The sequence below is a fragment of the Rhea americana genome, unplaced genomic scaffold, assembly GCF_003343005.1.
Source record: "Rhea americana isolate MKP2758 unplaced genomic scaffold, rheAme1 scaffold_49, whole genome shotgun sequence".
Taxonomy (NCBI): domain Eukaryota; kingdom Metazoa; phylum Chordata; class Aves; order Rheiformes; family Rheidae; genus Rhea; species Rhea americana.
In genome coordinates, this window is record NW_028186634.1 from 4,030,781 (window position 1) to 4,053,522 (window position 22,742).

Below are 22,742 nucleotides of genomic sequence, written 5' to 3' on the forward strand. Positions count from 1 at the left end.
GCCGGGCCGCCGGCGCTGCGCTCGGCTGGGGACGCGCCTGTGGCGCCGGGGCCGGGGGGCGCGCTTCGCGGGAGTGGCGGCCGCCGCCAGGTTTCGCGTGGGGAAGGGAGCGAGACCAGGCGTGAGCGCGCGAGGGGCTCCGAGCCGGGCCCGGGGCCGGCGGGAGCTGCGCTGCAGCCGCCGTGGTCGCTGCCCGTCGCGGAGCGCGGCTGGCTTTGCTGAAGGCCTTCTCGGCCTCCTGAATCATCTCGCTGCTTTCCAAACGTGTTTCGGGTGTTTGATTTCAAAGAACAAATCTCTTACATTCAGGAAACGCTTAAAAGACAGGCTCAATGCTTCTTTATACAGTCACGCACGAGTGATAAGCAGCCACGCTGAAACGCAAAAAAAGAGAGATCTGATCTACCAAAACCAATTGCACCTAGGATTATTCAGTCTTTTGGAACATAAAGGTGATTTTACCTCTGTTATTAACTGTGAAGCAAATGTTAGGTGCGTGGGATGCAGCATCTTGTATGTAGTGTCCCAAGGGATTTAGAGCAGATAATGGTAATGTTCTGAAGCTGATGTATTATGTTTTTTTCAATTCGTTGAGTTAAATCTCCGCTTAGGTTTTGACAGCATGACAAGATGCCATCAGCAAGTAAGGCCAAACCCTTAACAGAATAAACAAAGAAACTATTTTGCCTAGGTCAACAAAAATAGTAATACTTTCCATAAGGCTTACTGCATTTTTTTTTTCAGAAAAAAATTCCTCATTGTTCATGGAGCGACGATGAGGGAACACAGATCACCAAATGACTGAGAAYATACGGAGCATATAACAAACTACACGTTAGTTATCCTGCTTCTTCATTCTCCCAAAACATGTAGAAATTATTGTATGCAGACCTGCTGATGTGCAGCACCAAGAATATTTTCCATGTAAACATGCTCTGACAAATTGCCCCTCCAAAATTGCTCAATTGGTTAGGTTAAAACTAAGCTTAAAAATAAAACTGTTGCTAATTATGTCTATAAAGCACGTCATGAGTCAGTTAAAAAACACACTATTATGGAAATGTATTAAAAYTGATACTACGTAGGATTCCAAATGAGACGTTGAAGTTGCTGGTAATGAGTTTTTCAATAACTGAACATAGAAGGGCAGTATATATATTTTCAGCGTATTTTACAGGTAGATGCATACATAGATAGACAGGTTTTCTCCAAGATAGTGTCCCTAAAATACAGTGGTATTCCCTATTTTTCTTGCGGTTGTTACTTATTTTCATCCAAGAACAGTGTTCACCCTCTTTCAGAGGGGCAATAAATGTTGATGAGAAGCAGCATTTTCAGTTGTCCCATTGGGACAGCGGCATGCATCCCACTGGGACCTGACAAATAAGCAAGTCTGAATTTTCCTGTCCTGGGGTATGAAAATCCAAAGCTTGCTTGGTGCTGCTGGGCCTGGGTTCAGCTGGTCTCCTGCATGGGACTCAGTGCTGAACTGGTGCTTGAGCCCAGCTGTAGAAACTGCTTGTGTTCATTTCAGGAAGAATTGCAGACGTTATGTTTTAGCCACATCCCTTGCCCATGCTCCCTCCACTGCTTCCTATATCTTGTATCTTTTTAATATCCATTTTCATAATCTGCTTAGCAGCAACACTGTACATTGTCAAAGAGTTTCTCTATTTTCTTTCTCCTTCTCCACCCTCTAGTAAGTGGCTATAATTTCATGGGACATAAAATAGTTCTTTATATATAGTTTACATTTCCATTGTATTATTATACTTTGTTTTAATCTAGTAGGCTGCATAATATTGATGTGTCAGGCATCTCAGTAAAAAGTAACTTAAGTTACTATAGAAACACAAACAATTTTATTTAAAATTCGGGAAAAATTGCCACTAGAGAAGTATAATGAGCATAGATCAGACTTCAACCTTAGCTAAACAAATCATCTTTTTAATGACTGTATCTGCACTGAAAGTGTTTTGAAGCTTGAAGGCGGCTCTCTGTATTCCTAACCACCCACGTTCATAGTCCGTGATAGGCAAATTGACTGCAGAGTTGAAAAAACATGCTGCATCTTTAGAAAAGCACGGATCAGATTTTCAGCTGAAGTAAATACATGCAGTTTCGGAGACATCACTCTGCTTGGAGCGGCTCGCTGTTTGGAAAAAGATTTCTAATAGGCTAATGTATGTATTTTTTTTCCCTAACACACTGAACGATTCCTAATACACAGTCAATAACTACACCTTTCTGGCTGCTGAAACAGCCTTTTGTACCTTCAAGCCCTGTCTTAGAGCTTCGTCAAATCTAGGGTCAACCCAGAAAAAGGTGAGCTTGTGAGCAACAGGCCACTGCAGGAGTTAGAGACTTTTTCTCCTGGAAGCASAGCCCATTCTTTCCCCAGAAAACAATAAGCAGTGATTTAGTAAGCAAAATTGCCAGATGAGTTATTAAGAAAAAATACTGGAAGTTTCTATGTTAACGTTTAGATCTTTTTCAGTTTCATTTTTGAATTTTATTTTTCAGCATACCAGTGTCAGAAACAAGATGGTTAAATCACAGTAAAAAACATGAGTCATCATCCAGTCCTTTAAAAATCTAAAGGTAAGGTTGATTTTAAGGAGAAAAAAAAGATTGTCCTGACTGTAACAGCCCTATTGGTAGCTGTTCTTCAACTATGTAATCTTCCAGAGATGCTGAAGTTGGGTTTCATCTTCAAGAGCTCTCTCAAAGGCTTTTCCATGGAGTCTGAGCTTTAATGAAGCGGAGGCTGCTTCCTGCAGTCCTAACTCAGCCCTTACCAGATAAACCCTCTTAAAGCTACTGGATCCAATCTCTCATCTGTCATTTGCTGATGTAAAATAACATAAAATGTGCTTTAATTTGAGCATTGGAACTACTGAGATTTGAGCATTGCAACTACAAGCCAGCCTCTCTAAACTAAATATTATGCTTTGCAATTAGTACACTGTTGAATTATAGGTGGTCTTTTAATAATTTTGTAGGCCATGATATTTGCCTCCACTGCCAACACTCACACTCCCAGTCCCCCGGAAGTACTTTGGAAACTGTGCTTTTCAGGTGCCAGGTGAAATCCTGGTCCCAGCCCTGCTGCACAGGGGCCGGCCGTGGGACACCACACATCCCCTGCACCTGGAGGCGCAGCCTCAGCCGAGCTYGTGTGACCCACTCCAGGCAGGACCCACGCAGCACAAGGAGTCCATCCTCAGGTCACGGGGACGCATCTTTTCCCCTCAGTCATATAAAAACACTCTTGATACAGAGCTTTGTGTTTCCAAGTGCTGTACGTGCAGAGCGTGCTCCTGCTATCCCTTTCCCATCGCAAGGGATCCTGTCTGGAATTGCATCATCCCTGTACAAACAGTGCACCAAGCAGTGTCTTTAATTTGCCTAACAGTGCTGTGCTGAGTCACGTCTGAATAGCATCCTACACCCATTTACCTGTAAAGTAACTTGATGCGCTGAGTGGTGATGCGCTGGGACTGACTGTGCTGTATCAGACAATTTGCCTGGTGTATGCTTCACACTTGGCAACTGAAGTGTCAGGTGATGATCCTCAGGGCAGGCGGAGTAGACAGTATTATGATCATTTACATTATGATCGTTTCTTATGAATGCAAATTACCATCTTTTTGTGTCGGTTTAGCCCACTCACATTCAGAAGTTGCCTGCTTCCATGGCTTTTCTCAGCTGAAAAGAAAGATCTTTTCATTATGAACAGTTATATAAAAGAGTAATCCAAAGGAATTATGTAAATAAGTAATTAAATCAACATTTTTACAGTCATTACCAGCATGACAGCCATGTGACATTTGCACAGAAAGAAAGATAAATACAGATTCTCTTTTGTCTATTTCCTGTATTCAATTAAAAAATATGCTGATGGCAATACATGTTACTAGAGCAGCCTTTACTCAGCAAAGAATTGGGGGAAGCCATTAATTACAATGTCAATTGCTGTAGGCTAGTGAGAAAATTCACCTTTCAGCAGACTGGTCATCAGTATCTGTTTAAGTACATTCTGTCACTGGTACTGAATCCCTTGAAATAAATAGTACAATTTTCTCTCATGAGTTTCTGTTTTGAGCCAAAACCTCAGTGGCTCAATTCAGGTTTAGCTGGTATTCTGGTCTAATGGTCTTTGGCTTCTGCTGAATACAAAGAGAAACGAATGCTGGTGGGTGGATGGGGTACAAGGTTTACAGTAAAAGCAARCTTTCCAAATATACTTCATCTCCGAGACCCATTACAGTAATGTAACATAATGTAATGGCTGCCGGCTTCCTTTCATAATTGAAGCATTATTTTGCAATCTGCAGTGAGAAGTTACATAAAACCTTTCACAAGACAGATAGGCATATGGAAAAGACAAGCTAGACAAACTGTTTCCCTCTGTATCTCTATATTTGGACTGATATTTTTGACATGAAGCAAATGGAGGGAAGCACCAAAAGAGCTGTGTGTCTATTTTGTCTTTCTGTTTCAGTGAATCCACTCTGGACTCCTCTGTGGCTGTAGGGGTTCAAGGTCCTTCCCTGTTAATGCAAGGTCAATCTGTACTCTCATCATCACTGCATTTTGTTAGTACCAGCTGGCTCCCCACAGCACCCACATGGGGAGTTTGCAGTGCTCTGTGTATGATGTCGATTAGTGATAGATGCCATGCTCTTACCAGGGCCCGTCCCTTCCTTCAGCAAAGGAGACGTGCAGCAAATGCAAGGAATGCAGCCCGTAGACAGAAAGGGGTCTGCAGCTGCTTAATCACAATCTTTCAAGTCTGTGACTCTGATCTCAGCCCTTGCAGCATGAAGCTCTGCTTCTGCATTTGTGTATTCAGTTCATTTCAGTCAAGTCTTGGCTGTATCCTACACGGAAGCACCGTAGCCAGTGAGATGTATATTAAAGGCAATGCAAGACTAAGATTAGAATACAATGACAGGCTTTTTTATGGTAAAGCTTATGCTTACTATTCTCAGGCTTGTTACTAAGCAGAGGGGCTTTGATCAATAACCTCAACAAGTAAATGGAGGACCCCCCCATGCGTGGGGGGTCTTTCTTCCCTGGCCTGCTATTTTGGTCACACTCCCAGCGCATGCATCCAGCGAGCCTGGCTCAATGCAGGGCCCCGTTGTTCACACTGGGATGTCAGTAGGAAATGAGGTGCGAGCACAGAGCATCTTGCTGGCTGGGATCAGCAGCGGCAATGCACTTATGCTGCAGATGCCTGCTTTAATTAAGAGCTATTCACTTCACCGGCAGACCTAGACAAGATAAAATGAAAGCCTGAAGGCAATGAATAGAGTTTTGTTCTTTTAACCCCTTTTCAGTGAAGATTTTAAACCTTTCCCAGATTTAGGATTGCATATTGCATTTGATTTTAATTTGGCTGGTCTCTATGTTGTAGTATTAACAATATTCTTTTTTTTTCTTTCCTAGATGTGTCACTCCTTATTTTATAACTGCAAGAGCAGGAATCTCTGTGTTCTTCTTTACCTAGGAAATTATTCTTCTCATTACTCATCCCTCACAACTACAGGATCACAAAAGGTATTTCTTATAAGGAAAATTCTCATATACCTGCACACAGCAGATAAGTTGCACTCAAAGACAATATTYATCAGATATCTCAGATAACCACAAATACTGACATTACAGCAGCATTTTCTCTTCTTAGCTTGTATGCAGTGGTGGTTTACACATAGGGCTAAACCTTTTCTCTTCTGTCATTAACTGTTGTGCATATCAAATTAATAGGCTGTTAATAGGGCACAAACAGTGAAAGTAAAGTGAACAAAATCATGTAAGTAAACAAAGACCTCAATAACTGCTTTCTAAAGACCTCAATAACTGCTTTCTAACGGTCCCTTATTTTGGATTAAATTGTGGTTCTACTATTTTTAATCTCAGTCCTTTCCTCTGAGATCTCACATTGTGTAAAATCAAGTCTGTCTTCATTCTGCTCAAAAGGAGTGACACCATTTTCACATAGATTTGAGTTTTGGCCTTTGGATTTTTTTCAGATTAAAGCTCTGCTAGAGGAAACCTCAYAGCTGGCTGTCCTAGCACTGCTGAGCAGCATTGATTTTTATGCCACCACGCCACCAGAGTTTGTGTAGGGCCACCGGTGCCCTGGCTGCTCTGTTCCCATAGCAACTCAGGAAGCAGCTCTATGCCCATTTTCCAGTTGCATTGTTGCATCCCATAGCTGGTCTGGGGTGCCACCTGCAACCTCAGACACTGCTGTTTCTACCAACTGACAAAAAATGTTTTACAAAGTAAAAAAAAAAATGAAATAGAGACATTTTGTTTGTCAAAACAAGGAGCATGAAGCTCCTCACTGCCCAAACATTAGGAGGACGGCTGATTTCAGGCTGCCATTTCACATTGCGTGCTGCTGCTTGCTAATGGAATTGGGAATGACTTTGTTTGTGCTCCAGGGGCTGTGTTTGTTTTCACTGTTGCTGGTACAGTGTGCTATTTTCTTCATGTATGTAGTAGTGAATTAAAATACAACTGCACTTCAGGTAACTCCTGACTTTATGTAGTAGATGGCAATGAGTTGCTGGGTCTGATTACTGTGGAGGGGAAGGTCTGCCTTGGTTAGGGGAGAGTCTCTTCCTACCTCTTCTCCAAAAGCTGCGAACCTCTGGGAATTTCACCAGGCGTGAGGGAGCACAGCAGGAGCCTAATACAGTAGTTCCCCAAACGCTTGTCTCCAGAGCTGATGATTTTTGCTATATAAATGAGCAGTGGGAGCACAAAGATGAGCTCAGGGCACAAGCTCCTCCAGCTCCACTGCTGAAAATTCTGAACGGTGCCTGGGGGACAGCATGTAATCCACCCTGGGCATTTTCCCCTCCAGCAGAAACTGAGCTCTTCRTGCCCTGGTTGCTATGCCTGAGTTTTATAGCATTGCAAAGATGCAGAATAAAATCTGTGAACTTTTCCATTGCACAAGCTCATTGCCCTGTTAGGGAGAAAGCAGTAGGGCACATTGTTAGCTCAGGGTATCTGCGCAAAGGCGCTTAGTCCTACAGCTTCATGACTGCAACATACATATTTTGATTTGCTACATTATTCAGTATTGTCTAGCCCAAACATTTCTGTGACCTCAGTATTAGCCTGCACATCATTGCCTTTTCACTTTATTTATTTACTGGTTAATCTGCTATTCCATTTTATTTGATCTGAGCCTTAAGAACCATATCACATGGACTGCAAATTRTACCATACCCATCCTTAACTTTGACTGCTTCAAGCAGGCGCTGAGGAACAATTAGATCACCGTCTGCACGAGCTGCCATTTAACTGAGAAAGAAAAGACAACTCTGAATAAGACAGATGCAGAGAGAGCCCAAACATTGTTCATACTGATAATGAAAATTAATCAAACACCATTAGCAGAAGCCAAGGAGCTCAGTACAGTGTGTGCTGTGCGGCCTGGGACATGCTGCTGGCTGTCYTCCGGCTGAGGAATGCCTGCCTCGCTCAGCTCAAGGGCAGAAAGGTGCTTTGCTGCATCAGGAAAAAAAAAATACAAATTTGGAACCTTTTTCAAACTGAGTAGTACAGGGTTTTCTGAAAGCAGTTTGGGACAGCCTCAGAAGCTGGAGATTGACTTTAGTTTGTCTTTGTCATCTCTAATATACAGGAACCCTAATTAGAGCTCTTAGACTTTACAATAACTGAATTTTTTGTTTGTTTTCATGTTCATGTCTTTTGGGTTTGTTAGTTTTGACCCCCCCMCACACACACACCTCAGCTTATCATTTGGAATTGTGTGAACGGTGGGGGAAACAGATAACAGAGCTTGTTAGTTGAAGACATGGCAACTGAGGCTTAAAGATTATGGGAAGAAAAGCTAAAACAGTGAAAGAAGTTGAAAATTTTAGTTTGCACACATACACTTAGCCATGCAGAACTGCAGCCCTTGCACAAGCTGGTTTTATGATTAGTAGCTGTTATTCCTTTGTCCTATCAAAGTCTTGACAGTTTCTTTCCCTAATTTACATGTTGAACATCTGCACTGGACCCATGAGTATATTCCACTGATTTCAGAGTGACCATGACATTTCACCRCAGGTGAGGATTGGGTCTGAATTTTCTGTTCCTGGCCTATATTGCATTAATTACCTGTGACTCTCAGGAAAAAAAATTAAGATGTATTGTCTCTGAAAGCAGTACGAAGCCCCCTCCAGATCACCTTAATTCAATTGAGGGCAGTAGCGAGTGAACGTGCAGAGAGGATGATTGATATGGACTGACTGTTAGCTGAAATCAACAACTCTAATATGATTTTTGAGTGAGAGCAACCCATAAACTCCTCCTTGGTACAGACTGGTGGTTCATTACATCAGTGCTTTCTCCAAGCAGTTTCTTTCAGCCGCAGCTGCTCAGCAGACTGGCTACATAGAAGGCAAACCCCTTTTCCCTTCTTTAAGATCATGCCTTAGAGGACACAAAGTCCACAAGTGGACGTGGCTTGCAATGCCTTGACGTTGGCACAGCCTAATGCAGCCGTGAGCCGCTTGCTGAGCAGATCTGCCAGGCACCAATGACGGAYGCCCCCGAGGGCAGGGGAGAAGTTTTGGTGGGGCAGGGAAGACTTTACCAAGAGTTAAATAACACGGAAATAATGTCAACGTAAAATAACCACTCAGGTCAAAGCAAATGTCGACTTTCCCTCTGGGGCTGCATTTCCCCAGCGAACTGAGGGAGCAGCACCCCTTTGCATGTCGTGACTCCTAAGCAACACACAGCACCAACAAGCAAGATTTAGGGCCAGTGGCAGGGCAGGCAGTGCGYGTGCCCTGATTCTATCAAAGTCTGKTTTTTGTCCGTCTCATCCTGCCCGGGCATCCGGCCCCCTCACACCTGCCAGCTCTCACCCATACCCACAGCCTGCAAGAGAGCAGATTATTAGCCCGGCCTCAGCGTGGAAGGAGGAAATGAATCCCCCACYGCATAGCACCCTCCCCATCATTAGTATGACCTTCTCAGAGCTCTTCTCTGTGGTGAGCGGAAACAGCAGCATTTCTGCTGGTTAAATCATTTCTCTGAAGCAAACGCTTTGAGGAGCCTTTCCTACTAGGCACGTTCTCACTGTTAAACATTGACCTGGGCCRTAAGGAGCCACACTGCAAGATGTCTCGGCCCTCACAGCTAAASCATACGTGGCATGTTCAGCTCACTCCTTGCTTAATTGGAAGGCACAAGACATTGGAAAATGGCTTGTGACCTTAATATCGTAGCGTATGAAGCAGCAGGTGGAAAGAGATGGTATGCAGACACTTCCTTCCAACAAAATGTGATCACGGTTGGAGCAGACTCATCTAGGAAAATGCTAAGCTGGAAATGCCAAGTTAATTAGCCCTCATACATAATTTGTTTTTAAAAATACATTACTATCTCCTTCTGGAGGAATAAAAATCTCATCTTTCCCTTCTGCTAGTCTGAAAAGTCAATCCTAAAAATGTCATTGAAGCTTAAATCGAGAGGTGATACAGTGCTTTCGGTAGAGAAACTCTCTGTGAGTAAAAGGAGCTTAAAAATCTGCAAATTTCCTCTTTCAACCCAGGGAGGCAGCAGCCTGGCAGAGCACCACGGGCAGCTGACCGGCTTCCCCGCACCCAGTGCTGACCCTGCTCAGCCTCCTCCAAAGCGTTGCCCTTCCCAGTAGCACCTGGCAGGGCCTGTGAAAGAAAAAAAAAAAAAAAAAAAAAAAAAACTGATCATTTTTCTGATGTCTTGATCCTTGTTGGCCTGAATAAAAAGAGGTTGCTAGGCTGCAATGCACTTGGGCTGGACTTCATGTTCCAGTCAGGTAATTTGAGATGCTTTTTGGATCGAGGAACGACCAATGATTCACCCCAAACTGTATTTTTTCTTTCCAAATTAATAGCCAGAGCAGCCTGCTGTTTCTCAGATGGTGCCTGTCTGCATTTGAGCCTTTGTGTGCTCTCCATGGCGCAGCATGTTTTGCCATTATTGAGCGCCTGATACCACTCTTTGCTCCATCTGATCTGTTTGTGGAGGAACAGAGGACTCRAGTTTATAGTGAAAATTTAAAAATACATATTTTTTCCTCATTGAAAACACAGTTCTCAGAGCCTTATTTCAGTTAAATGGTCATTTCCAACATTATTAACTGTACTACCATTTAAAAGCTCTCCAGTGGAAGAGGCCTGGAAGATGTAGGGGTATTGATGTATCTTTGAGACACTTGAGAAGCAGGTGAGCAGAGGTGAGCAGCTGCCCTGCGGCTGGGCACACGCAGGCTGCGGACGCAGCAGCCACAGGGCCAAAGTGCCCTTGGGAGCTCCTTGTCTTCAGCGGAGATAACACCTGTTTTGAGGAGATTGTGCAGCATTCTATTTAACAAGTGTATATTTTGGGTGCTCTTATTTCTATGCAAGCCAAGATGCTTTCTGTAGAGCTGGTTGAGGGTGTCTCACCACAGGGGCAGCCCACCACACTGATTGCTCTATCATGAACTGCAGACGTTGATCCTGCTGCATAAGTAAAAACAGCAACGGTCCCCCAAGGGGGCTACTCCTGCTGGTGTAACTTCCTGCTACTTCTACACTCTGTAATTTTAGGTTGTTGCCTTCACACCTACTTTGGTTACAACGACGTCTCATCCCACAGAAATGGCAGCATCACTCCGGWAAGGCAATCATTGCATCAACTGGCTTTTCAGCAATACCATCCTTTTAGTGAAATGTCACTGCAGTGTCATCTCCAGAGCTGTGGCCTCTTGGCAGCTATGCAGTTATTAGCAGAGGAGGGAGCAGACAGCAGCAAATGGCTGAGTTAGCCCCAGCACCGTGTAGGCTGTGGGCCGGCTTGGTTTGAATTGGWTGTAGAACTGAGGTAATGCTGCTGGTCAGAAGCCAGGACCCCGATTTTGAGGGAAAAGTACAAAAACTGTAGAAAAGCAAAACAATGATGCACAGAATATGTGAAAGAGAGCAATCGCTGGGCTGAGCCAAAGGGAGGGTTCATCTCGTGATGGGGGCAGCACACAGAGCCGTGGAGAGAAACACGTGAGAAAAGCCAGTATGTACAAAATCAGCCTTTCAACTGCTGGAAAGCCAGTACCTCACCTCCTCTATTAAATGAGCAGGCAATAAAGGACTACAGGCCCCACTTGAGATTTGCCCCACATAACAAACCAATCTACAGGCCTAAACCTGTAATTTATACTGAATTAAATTATCTAATTATTTGCTTCTGAGAGACAAGAGTCGGATTTGTTTTCACAGCATGCTGAGCATCGGGTTATCATCAGTGAAACAGTGACAGGAATGTCCGTAAGAGCAGCCTCCCCAAAGAACCATCAGGCGACAGGTCCCCTGAAGCTCCTGGGGTCTCTGTGTGGAGAGATGCCTCAGCAGGGTACAGAATGCACACCAACAACATCGCTATAGGGCGATGTCCTCTGAATTTCCACTCAGATCAGCAGGACATGCTGTGGCAGCAAAGCTGGAGGCGCTACGCCCTGCAACGCTGCAAGGAGTGAGGTCAGCGGTGAAGCCCTGCTCTGCAGCCAAGGCTTTCCTCTGTTACTGACTSGCCTGGGGCATGTCACACTCCATGAGATTACCCACAATGCAGAGGTGAACTGGGAGCCTGATGACCACCCTCAAAAAGGAGTCCAGATCTCTGAAGATTTCAGCAAGTGTTGGTGCCTTAAATCATTTAATCTTAATTGTAGGAGCCCAAGTTTCAAGACCATAAATGTTTTGCTGGGTTTTGAAGTGAGCTTCAGGCTCTGCAGTGGACCTTCTAGGGCTCCTGTTAAAATCTCTGTCTTTGTATGCTTCATGTCTGCTTCAAGAAATGTTTGGAAAATACTCAAGACTTGGCTGGACAGGCCTGGTAATCACTTCTGAGTCCTGCTTCCACAGGAGGTTGGACCAAACCATGGTCTGCAGATGTCTCTTCCCACCTCCACTTTCCTAGTAAACGCAGTTTGGCTTTGGCTACTGTCAAGCAATAAATGATTCAAAGGCTTGACCCACCACCAGGCAAACTTCTGTTTTTTCAGGGGTTCTGTGTCCCAGCGGTGCGGCCCCACATGATCTCCCTGCATGTCTGGCAGTTGGGGGGCACAGGCTGGGCTCCCTGGAGGCACTGGCCTGTCAATTTTTCATTTGTGCCTGCTAGGGCTCTGCTCTCCAGCATTGGAAATAGTCTACRTGAGTCTAGAAACCTGTAACTCTAGGAAAAATGAGAAGTTATTTTTGCCTGTAAAATTCTCCTCCTTGTTATTTCTCCGCTTTATTGCTGGAATCTGGTTCCTCTTTGTACTCCAGGTAGGAAGGGCAATGCAGCACTGAGAAAAGCAGCTTTTGCTGTGGCTGGGAGTATTATTGCATGACCAAAGCCTTTCCCTGCAGAGCTATGAGCAGGTACTAGGACAATTTCTCATCAGCAAGTAAGAAACCACATACTCTTAAAAATCCTCTGGCCCACTTGGCTCTTAAGTGTCCTCTCTTATTATTGTTATAGGCTGCATACCTATTAAATTATCCAATATGCTTGATTTACCTGTCTTTTGTTCTGATCACTTTCTTTTCCTAGTTTCATAAAACTCAAAGTTTTTTTCGTAAAACCTTAAACYAACTTGTATTGTCCCAACAAGTTAGACAACCTCCACAAGAAAAAACTCATCTTTTTAAAAGGTAGAGTTCACACAGTGCATGCTGGAGTTCATGCATTCTTTACACAAGAGAGGTACAGCAGCAAAAGCCTAGAAGCCTGAACACTAGTATTTTACCACAAGTCCTGCATGCCATTTAGCTTGCATGGTTGGCGTGTTGAAGCTGCCAGTCTCCATATAGTACAAAATAAGTTCTCGGCAGTCTCAAAAGCTCTGCAGAGGCTAGTCAGGCTGAAGATTAAAATTAACTGCTATCCACAATAGATACATTGAAAACAAATAATTAGTATAAGCAGGGTACAAGCAAATAAACTATAATAACATATAAACTTTATTTAGATTTAATCTGATACTCAGCACAATAATAAGCACAGAAAGAATGAAGTGCCAAAATACCAAACCCATAGCATATAAAATAATCAAATATATTTCATATTTAGTGAAATATTTCTACAACAAATTGATGGGATGCCCTAGGCAGCCCAACCCTGTATATGTGTGTGTGTGTATATATATTTATATTTATATGTATGTATATAGCTATGATATATAAAATACTATATGTAGAGAAAGCACTGAAACGTATCACCAAAATAGAAAATAGCTCAAAACACGGATACTCCAGATCTACTAGTAATACCCAGTATTGAAAAAAGGTTCAAATCCAMTGCAGGAGATGAAGCTCCAGCTGTGATGCCGCTGGGGGCGTGAGATGGCTGAAGATGCTACTGGCCAAGACTGGGACGAAGCAAGGTGCTTTTGCTAAGCAACAGCCGCAAGGTTAGTGCTGCTGGCTGCGCCACACTGAACGGGCCCCTTGCAAACCCACCCGGCGGGACTTGCTGTCCCCCTTCAACATGTGCCACACACCAGAAGGCTATTACTCTGAATTTTAAAGATACCTCTGTTGTGGTTGTCGGGAATTAATTTCCATTAGTTTTCAAGAGCCCAGAAAGCTGCCTTTACCCCAGGCCAGACTCCTCGAGGCAGCACAGTGCRTTGCTCTGGTCTGCAAGGGAGCAGCGGCAAAGCATTAACCTGCTGCTGCAGGGTGGAAATGCAGAAGAAAACGCTGGTCCTGGTGAAAAGTCCATGTATTCTGAGGGTGACAAGGTTAGTCTGGTACTCACAGATCCCAGGTGACTTGTAACTAGATATGAAAACACAGATTTGCTTCACAATAGACCACTATAGCTCTGCATCTGCTGCTTTCCAGCTTGTAAAATTTTGTGCTCGTTTCTGTCTTTTTGGCTCAATCCAATGGGCAATTTTCCTGCCTGCCCCGTGCAGCCGGCGACGTTGTCCCAGCCGTGCCCTCCCACCACCACTGTGAGGCTGCTTCTGTGCCACCAAGGACAAACCTCAGCCCTGAATAACACTGTAATTGCTCCTCTTCCTCAAGGCAGCAGCTGCAGCCCCAAGTATATGGCAACGATACTATGGCCAACAGGACGAACCACAGCCCGCGGGTGGCATTAGCGTTGTTATGTTACTAAGAGCGACTGCCTGGTAATGGCCATTTTGAATGTGGCAACATCGATTAAGCGAATATAAATTCTTAGTCTCTGGAAAAAATCATTAATAAAAATCTCTTTCTGATAGCCTCTGATCACAGCTGAATACAATTACTCATAGGAGGCCACTATAAAAAGTATTTTTCTCATCAGAAGAAATTCATAAGGTTTGTCTGACTGTTCATAGTAAAGAGGGCACTATATAGAAAAGTCCAAAAAATAAGCACACATTTGTTTCTCAAAACTCATAGATAAACATGACAATATCTCTAAGTTATTGGCTACTGAACAGGATTTCATATAGCTAAACTCAAGCCGTAGCCTAGTATAAATGTTTCCAAAGCAGCATGTTGCTGTTTCATCTTGAACAGCTGCACAGAGGGTCTTTGATGTCAAGCTCTCGTGTGGGGGCGTTTCARTTTCTCCTCATGCCTCCAAAGTGCTGAAATAGGAAGGAAAGGACATTTAATTTAGTAGGAGTTTTGCATGGGAGGGAAAAAAAAAAAAAAAAAGCAGCCTTGAATGCAGGAGCAAGGAATAATCATTTGTTATGCTGTGGTGGCAGAGCTGCGATGGGCCTCTCCCACATTCACATTTCAAAGGAGACGGATGAAGCAGAGCTTTGGTCCGCACAGGCGCTTTCAGTCTGCCAAGTTTTCARCCCACGCAGGGTCTTCCTGATGGCTTCCAGAAAATACATTTTCTGAGGCATTTCCTTGAGGCTGCCTCTGTAAACACCCCCACTCTTTACTCTTCAGTGGTTTTTGGAGAAAAGCCAGCAAGTGGCTCCTGGAAGAGGCCAGGGACTTTGATGTGAAACCGTGCAAACTGATGAAAATGTTCCCTATTTGCAGGGTGAGCTCTAGCTCACGCGYGGCAGAGCTGGCACAGCCTGGCTCAGCGGCACCACTGTCCCGGCCGAGAGGCGTCCCCTCAGCTCAGCTTGGCCACAGACTTACCGCTCGTCCTCCGCAGCCACTTCACCCTCCACAAAAGGGATTTCTTCCCTGTCGGCCTGCCCCAGGATGAGATGGTGCTTCTCCATGTTGATGATACACTGTAAAGAACAAATGCCTCTAGGTAAGGGGGAAACTGCAGTTCGCAACGGCTCTGGTTTCTCCAGCACTGGTAGAAGCTCTGGTGGAGAAACCTCCTCACCTTCAGAGACTTCAGCGTCTGCAGCCCAAAGGAGAAGGGTTTCTCACTGTCTTCTGAAAAACATATATATTTAGATTTATACATGCAACGTGGTCTCTGGTGTTCTTTGCAAGCACCAGCCCCCTTCCTTGATGGCTGCTCTACTAAATAGCGACCAGTTTAAGCGGGGACCGAGTTATCCTGGAGGGGACAAGTCCACAAGGGCAGGCAGATACCCTTGCCAGGAGGACAGGACTGTTGCACCTGCCAGGAAGGAGCTTGGTGCCGGCAGCYGGCTCCTGCGCCCAGCTTCTCCCGCTGCCCGGACCAGCCCTGCGGCAGCGGTGCCAAATGCCAATGGTGCCGGGAGGCGGCAGCACGCCGCCCTCGGGGACGGGGACAGCACCCGGCGCCAGTGCCCGGCGCTGGCCGCGCGCTTACCCACGACGAGGGCGGCGCACTCCACRGGGACGGCTCCCACTGCCAGGACCAGCCGGTCGACCTGGCCGATCGCCCGCACGTTRTGCGGCAACGAGATGCTCTCCTCGTCGTCGCCGAACACCTTGAGATGCTCCGTTAACCTGCACAGTGAAAACAGGCCTGGCACCAGCTGAAGTGCCGCGGTGCAGCCGGTCCGGGGGGAGCAAGCTGCGCCCGAAGGGGACGCGTGCGCGGGGGGCTCTTAGCCTGCTCCTAATACCCTGCTGCTCCCGGAGGCCGCTCTCCTGGCAAGCTTTCGGCAATGACCCGTGTACAGCGGATTATAACGCACTTCCAAGCTACAGCTGTGGGGTAGGAGGAGGCCTCGCACAAAGCTGAGCTTTGAGTGCRATTAATAACTTGCTTTTTCTCTTTACTTGGGGAATCCTTTTCACATTTCCTCAAGACGTAAGAAGCTGCTAATCTACAATTGCGTCTAATTCAGTGATGGTGGGAGTAAGGCAGGCTCCACTTTGACTTCCCTCTTCGGGCTAACGACGTTTTGTCTCCGTGCCTTACAGCCAGGGCAGCACGTGCAGTTCTCGCTTATTAGCGGCTATTTCTGCTGGCTTTCCTCAGAGGAAGTGGTGACATATAAATCCCGTTGCAGCCCCAGCAGAGGCGAAAGGGGTATCTCAAGTACAGTAATTTCTCCTATCTATTTTCCKCAAACTATTTTGGTAACAGTGATGAATTATTCAGCTTTAGTTTGTGTTTAAAATTGAACTAGAATCTAATACAGTCAGAGGCAATAATCCCTCTCTCAGTTAAAAGCTCTATTTATTTTCTGATGGTCTAAGCAGAGGTGAGGGGATGAGCTTGGAGGGCACCAGGACATGAGGTGAAAAGGGTTTTGGAAAGAAAGGAGGCATTCAGTCCACATTAGGCACGTGCTGCCGCAAGGCGACGAGCGCCCCGGGCCCCGCCGAGGCCGAGCCTGGGCTGAGCTGCTTCCTGGCTTGAGGCAGGTTTGTAGCAAGTGCAGCCACTTCCCAGCCACTATAGACTATTGTGCAAACGAGTAATTACAGTCTTTACAGAAAATGGGTATTTTTCATTGTGGGTCCTGCAGGAGCGCTCAGGGAGCGCTCGCGCCTGCATAGTCGTTGCGGGTCAGCACTAAAAGCGATGCCTSTGTGGGGATACAACACCAAAAGCTCTTTGATACCTCAGAACTGGTGCCCTGCTTCTGCTCCCCGGAGACCAACGGGAGTTTTGCTGGGAGCCTCTGCCAGTCGGTTCCCTAACGCTGCTTAGGTATACCCCGTCCTCCGGGAGGACCGTCCCCTCCCTTCGGCGGGAAGGACGCGCCGCTGGGAGCAGCAGCAGCTCTCCAAGCCGGAGCGCGCGCGTGGCCGCACGAGCGGAGCTGCTCTACGGGCGCCGGAGCGAAGCCGGCGGGGAGGGCAGGGCCGAGCTCGCGGCGCGGGCCGAGCTCGCGGCGCCGGCCCGCGGGGGACGCGCGGCTCCCGCAAGACCAGGCCGCCAGGCGGCAATCCAGCCCCGCGGAGCGGATATTTACCCCAGCCGGTCGAGGCAGGCGGACGAGATGAGGTTGTACCGCGAGCCGGTGTCCACCACGGCCTTCAGCTCCTTGCCGGCGCACTGCGAGGGGAGAGCGGAGGGGGAGGCCGTGCGCGGGAGGGCAGGAGGAGGAGGGACGCGGCCAGGGCCGCCTGCAGGCGCCAGCCTCCCCCGTCTCCCCCGGCACCGGCGCGCGGCTGCCGCGGGGTCCGTGACYGCGCGGAGGGACGCGGCCGGTGAGCTGCCGCGCGCTGCCACGCCGCTCCGGCTGAGCGCTTTCTCTTCTGCGACTAAACCGAGATTTGTCCAAATAACGCCGCTGCCGGCGATGTTAGCGGCTAACTACTGGCTTTGTCGAAGCATCGCGTTCTGCTAGCGTCCCAAGCGAGGAAACCAGGGAAACGGGAGCGCTGCTTGAGACGGTCAGAAACGGGATTTGTAAAACCCCGGATGYCAGGGAGGCAGCGTTACCTGGCAGCTCACCGCTATGAGCTCCTCTTCCTCCGTCCTCTTGGAGCTGCCCAGTTTGGTCTGATTCGGCTTACAGGGGATGTCGTTCCTGGGGGCCCAGGTGCCTCGGCTGCTTCGCAGTTTTGATAAATTCGCTTCCATTAGGCGTCTCTGCAGGATATTATGCGGTTGCTTTAAGGACAAACACAAGAAGACGGCAGGGTAAAGCAAGCGGCGAGCAGCTCGGCGGCACGCGTCACCCGCCAGCTGCGCGCTGCCCGCCGCCCCAGCCCTGCGGCTCTCACGCGGGCGCTGCCCCCGAGTCCCGCTCGCCCCACGGCTAGAAACCTTCGCCTCGTTTCAGACTAAATACATTCCTCCTAGTTTAAACCTATTTGTTCTTGTGCTTACCTGACTTTAATCAGAGACAGCCACTTTGTATTGGTGAGGCAGTAACCCTTCTAAAGTATTAACCAGAATTTTGAGGGATTCCTTTGTTTTTCCCACTCCGGATTCAACATTTGATTCCTAAATAGGAATCAAAACAAGTCTGAGTTCTCAAAGAGGCCGTTTCCACTGAAACTACCCCGACCTGTTGACAGGAATATCAGGAATTCTGCAACGAAGCGAAAAGTTGAGGTACCAAATTACCTCCCAATTACATGCGCCAAGTACTCACAAAAAAAGCTTCCCTGCTTACTGAATGCACRCAGGGGCTTTCACTGCTATTGCTGCTATACGGCACAGCCGAGCCCAGTCTCTGCCTCCGGCGATGCCCCTCATACGAACCGACGCAGAACCTAACGAGCCGATTCGAGGTGCGTACGGGGCAAGTACTCAAGGCACAGCCGCAGGAAGAGGGCTGAAGATGCTGCCTGTCGCCAGACCTGGCCTCTGGACCAGGGTCYGGTCTAGAACAGGGCTTTTGCGCTGCCTCTTGCCTCCATGGAGCGATTTAGCTGACAGGGGCGAGCAAACAGGACAAGCCGGAGGTGCCACAGGAGAGGGAAAGTCGCCGAGGAAAGGATGTGCCCAGGAATCCCCATACTCCTGGGTCTTTTCCTCGCTGCCGATGTCATTTTCACTTTCCCTATGGCAAGTAAGTCCCCTCCCGATATCTCTGAGTGCTTTCCCAAAGCCTTTCCGTATTTAACGTTAGTCACGGACGGATGCATGTACCCTGCTGGGGGTGAAATGACTCTGCTGATCTGCTCATTTCTCCGCCTGGCTAAGCTTCCCCCGTACACTGCCCTTCCCTTGTGATTTTAATGCGACGACAGTGATACCGTCTTAGCTTCTCACTCTTGAATTTTTGCCTTCATATCAAACAGTCCTCTGTACCTACAAAGGCAATAAGCAATAAGCCTCCTAATTCTGAGGGGATTTCAGTGGGATTAGGATACTTCTGAAATCCACAGGCTCTCATCCTCCGAGCAGGCACCCTTGACCCGAACGCCTCATCTCTGAAATTGCTGCACAGCATGTTAAATAACAGCACTTACAAGAGACTAATGTAACTTGGCATCTTCCTAAAATAACTGAAGCAATGTTGGTGCTTCAGATTCTGCTGCAGGCATAACACTTACAGTTAAACTGGACTTGATGATGAGATCAGGTAAATACAGTAAATACTAGTTGTCCCTGGAACATAAGAAGTCTCCTTTTTCCCACTTTTCACTGTCCTTACTTCTGTGACTTGGAAGGAAATAAAACTTCATCATGATTTTCAGATGCAGATACTCTGTCTGCCTGGCACTCCTAAGAGCAGATACTGTGTAAATGAAATAACATAACTGTGCAGCTGGGGAAAGAAAATAAAATCAGATTCTGCATTAYGCTGTCTCCTCTACTCACAAAAAAAATAACAAGGCAAATCCCATCACCATGCTGCTCAGGTGAACGCCCTTCTTCACAATAAAATCAATGAGACTAAACTACAGAAAGCGGTATTACTTAACTTGATTAAGCAGACTAGCTTCACTATTAATGGTACAAACTCTGCACTGAAGGATGAAGAAAATCAATTCGGAAATGAGTGCTGTCCTACATGATGCAGAAACAATGGGGGCAAAACCAGCACTGTTATCACCAGAAAGGCTTCACACTTCAGCAAAAAAGAGCAAGACTGTTTTTTCTGACAGCAGATGGCATGTCCTTACTATGCTTTACACTTCCCTGCAGTTCAGACGCACATCTGGAGGACTTACTCTTCACGTTACCCTCCTCCCCCCCCCCCCCACAAAATCAAATAGGAGAGGAGTGGGAGAAATAGACGGATGAAGTTCCCAGCTGGATGAAAGAGAGCCTGCCACATTTTGGTCACCACCTCATAGCCAGCCCTGGTCAGCTGCAATTAGGACTGCCAGAAATTTCTGAATGATCATAATCCAGGGGCGGTCTGGATGCCCTTTTGATCTGCCTGGTCCAAAATGCATTGCCAAGTTCCTTTGCAAGAACATGCTAGAGAAGAAGAACAAGTCACCATGTACTCATCATCGCTGTTTTGACCGTGATGTATCGCTGATTTCAACATAAAAAAATTCTTACTACAGGTTCTCCTACAAGTCATTAACGATTTGCATTTATGGGCTTTCTCAAGTGAAAAATACAGGTGCTCACAGCCTGAGCTGTGGTAAGGATCTGGTTTTATGACTCTTACATGGGGTCCACCACTGAAAGAACAAAAACCCAGCATTCAGCAGACACAAGGTGCCACTGGAAACAGGACCATCTTTTGCTGATGCTTGTTCTTCTGAAAGCCCCTGCGATTTCTGCCTTCAGAGGGACAAATGTTGCTCATGCCATGCTCCAGTGCATAAATAATCTAGTAAAATGGAGTTGAAATGATTCCCTGCAGCACCATTCTGTCTAAGGCTGTTAACCAGTTTGCTTTAACTTGTATTTCCCTTGACTTTTACGCGTAACAGAGTGAGGGATGTTAGTCACAGAGATGACTCAAGTAACGGATTCGTACTTCAGTAAACTAATAACGTGCCAGCGGATATTTGCAAATGCATGTTTTGCTGAAAAACTGCAAGCAGACCACTTATGGAAGGAAAAGGAGGAAAACCTCTCCAGCGATGGAGATCCGTATGGCAGCAGTGGTCTCCTTCAGTTCAGGTCAGCAGTGCGGCTGGCGCAAACGTCCGGCGTAACCCAGACGATCGAGTGCCACCTGTCTGCACACCGCAGAGGACTCTCGGGAGTTTTAGGGAAGAACAAAACGCTACGTGCTGCTGCGCAAAGTGAAAAAACAAGTTATTTTCTAGTATTGTTTGGYGCAATATAAATACCAAGCAAGAACGCTTTTCCTAAATGGGAAAAGAAATGGGTTCTTTACTGTCCATCAAACCATAAACAACTCAGCCCAGTTTTGTTGCTGTCCAGCTCACAAACAAACAAGCAGTTGCAGCTTGCAGCACGCGTCTCTGCRGCAGGGTTTCCTGTTGCTTCGGCCGTGCCGGGAGCAACGAGACCCTTTGCAGTGGTTTTGCTCAGGTGAAGGTGCGAGTCGGGGCCGCAAAGTCTTTGGTCCCTCCCCGAGCCTCGCACGAGCTCCGTCCTCGCTCCTGCACTGAATAGCGGAGTAAAGGAGTTTTAGGTGACGAGCGAGCAGAGCTGCCCCCCGGAGCTGCCCCTCCGGCGCTGTTTGGCTCTGCAGTCCCCGAGGGACGGCGGCTGCCGCCCCTCCGCCCTGCAGCTCCCTGGCAGGCACCTGCRGCGAGTGGCCGAGCTCCTGGCGAGCCCCTCCACAGCCCAGGGCGGCAAAACATCCCCAGTGTCGGACGGAGCCGCCGCCGCGCGGTGCAGAGAAYGCCAAACTCAGCCCACGTGTCGCGCACGGACGGGTCCGAGCCAAAGCGGCTCAGCAGGAAGCCTGGGCTAGAACAAAACGACCCTGCTAGTCCTAAAACGCTTCACCTTTTCCAAAAGAAAGAAAACATATTTTATATTACAAACAGCCTGAATTTTGAAAAGACTGGGAGGAAGAGAAGGGAGGTTTCCCCTGTAGGGTGTATTGCCTAGGTTTTATTCCTTTCCGCCAGAACTTCTGGTATTACACCAGAGCATCATTTTCCATCAGCTCAAACGTTTGTGCGTGCCAGTGCTTAGCGGAGCTCCCTAGCCCCTGCACATGATGGAGGATATTGCATGCCAGCTACAGGATCACATGGATCATCACACGTGCATATATTTAAAAGCCAGAATTAAGTATCTTTATTAAAAAGAGCAATCCCGTGCATAAGTCTCTATCCAACAGTAATCTCAGCAATTTCATATTCTGAAGTCCTAGTGACTGCATTTTACTGAATCTTCTATGAATGTTTCCTGCGTACACATGCACCACACACACGTGTATATATGTTTTATATGAAGCCATTTTGATTTACTGTGATTCAGAGGGTATTTTTGTGCTGAAAACTGTGTCCCATTTTCTGACATTTGTGTAACGATGGAAAAAAAGAAAAGAGCGAGAGAGAGAAAAAAAAAAGCAGCTTTTAGCTTTGAGCGCCAGACATCTGAAAGCATCTACTAGCAAAAAGCAGCCTTGGTGATACCTAACAGCATTATTTCCACTTCCTTTCTGTACATACAAAAGCCTCATTCTTATACCAATTTCCACTTATTTCCATGAGCAACAAACTTACACTCTTAACAGTAAAACGACACAAAGAATAAGGGGGGGGGGGGGAACCCGCACAGGCACAGGCGCGTCTCAAATCCCCTCGCTTCTTTTCAGTGAACAGAACAAGCCTTACGGTGTCCTTGGACGTGCCCAGCTTCTTCAGCCCGTCCAGAGGGAGGAGATCCGCGGAGTCCTTGTGGAGGAACCGCGCCGCCTGCTTCACCCTCCTCTGCTGCCGCAGGGACGCCGCTTCCCGGCGCTCCGCGTCCTTCCTGCTCGGCTCTGCCAGGACGCCGGAGTAAAACATCGTGCCCGGCGCGGCCGCCCG

The 22,742-nt window shown here is 47.0% G+C and overlaps 1 protein-coding gene and 1 long non-coding RNA gene across 6 annotated transcripts; one reads left to right on the top strand and one right to left on the bottom strand.

Annotated features, from left to right (window-relative positions):
- Nucleotides 1–142: 142 nt before the first annotated feature.
- On the top strand, nucleotides 143–10,678 carry LOC146588919 (uncharacterized). Of its 5 annotated transcripts, XR_014897324.1 has the most exons (5): nucleotides 143–452; nucleotides 745–834; nucleotides 2,524–2,601; nucleotides 4,505–4,566; nucleotides 6,039–6,595. It is a non-coding gene; the product is annotated as an uncharacterized LOC146588919 (long non-coding RNA). The 5 variants fall into 5 exon arrangements; XR_014897327.1 differs by lacking the exons at nucleotides 745–834; nucleotides 4,505–4,566; nucleotides 6,039–6,595 and adding exons at nucleotides 5,455–5,565; nucleotides 10,617–10,678; XR_014897323.1 differs by lacking the exon at nucleotides 745–834.
- Nucleotides 10,679–13,017: 2,339 nt separating this feature from the next.
- NRIP3 (nuclear receptor interacting protein 3) lies at nucleotides 13,018–22,721 on the bottom strand. Its single transcript, XM_085317192.1, has 7 exons — nucleotides 22,548–22,721; nucleotides 17,809–17,979; nucleotides 17,336–17,418; nucleotides 15,775–15,914; nucleotides 15,355–15,407; nucleotides 15,156–15,253; nucleotides 13,018–14,638 (listed from the first exon to the last, which is right to left on the bottom strand). The coding sequence occupies exons 1-7, from the start codon at nucleotides 22,719–22,721 to the stop codon at nucleotides 14,623–14,625; spliced, it is 735 nt and encodes a 244-aa protein (XP_085173318.1). The 3' UTR covers nucleotides 13,018–14,622.
- Between the last annotated feature and the right edge of the window lie 21 nt (nucleotides 22,722–22,742).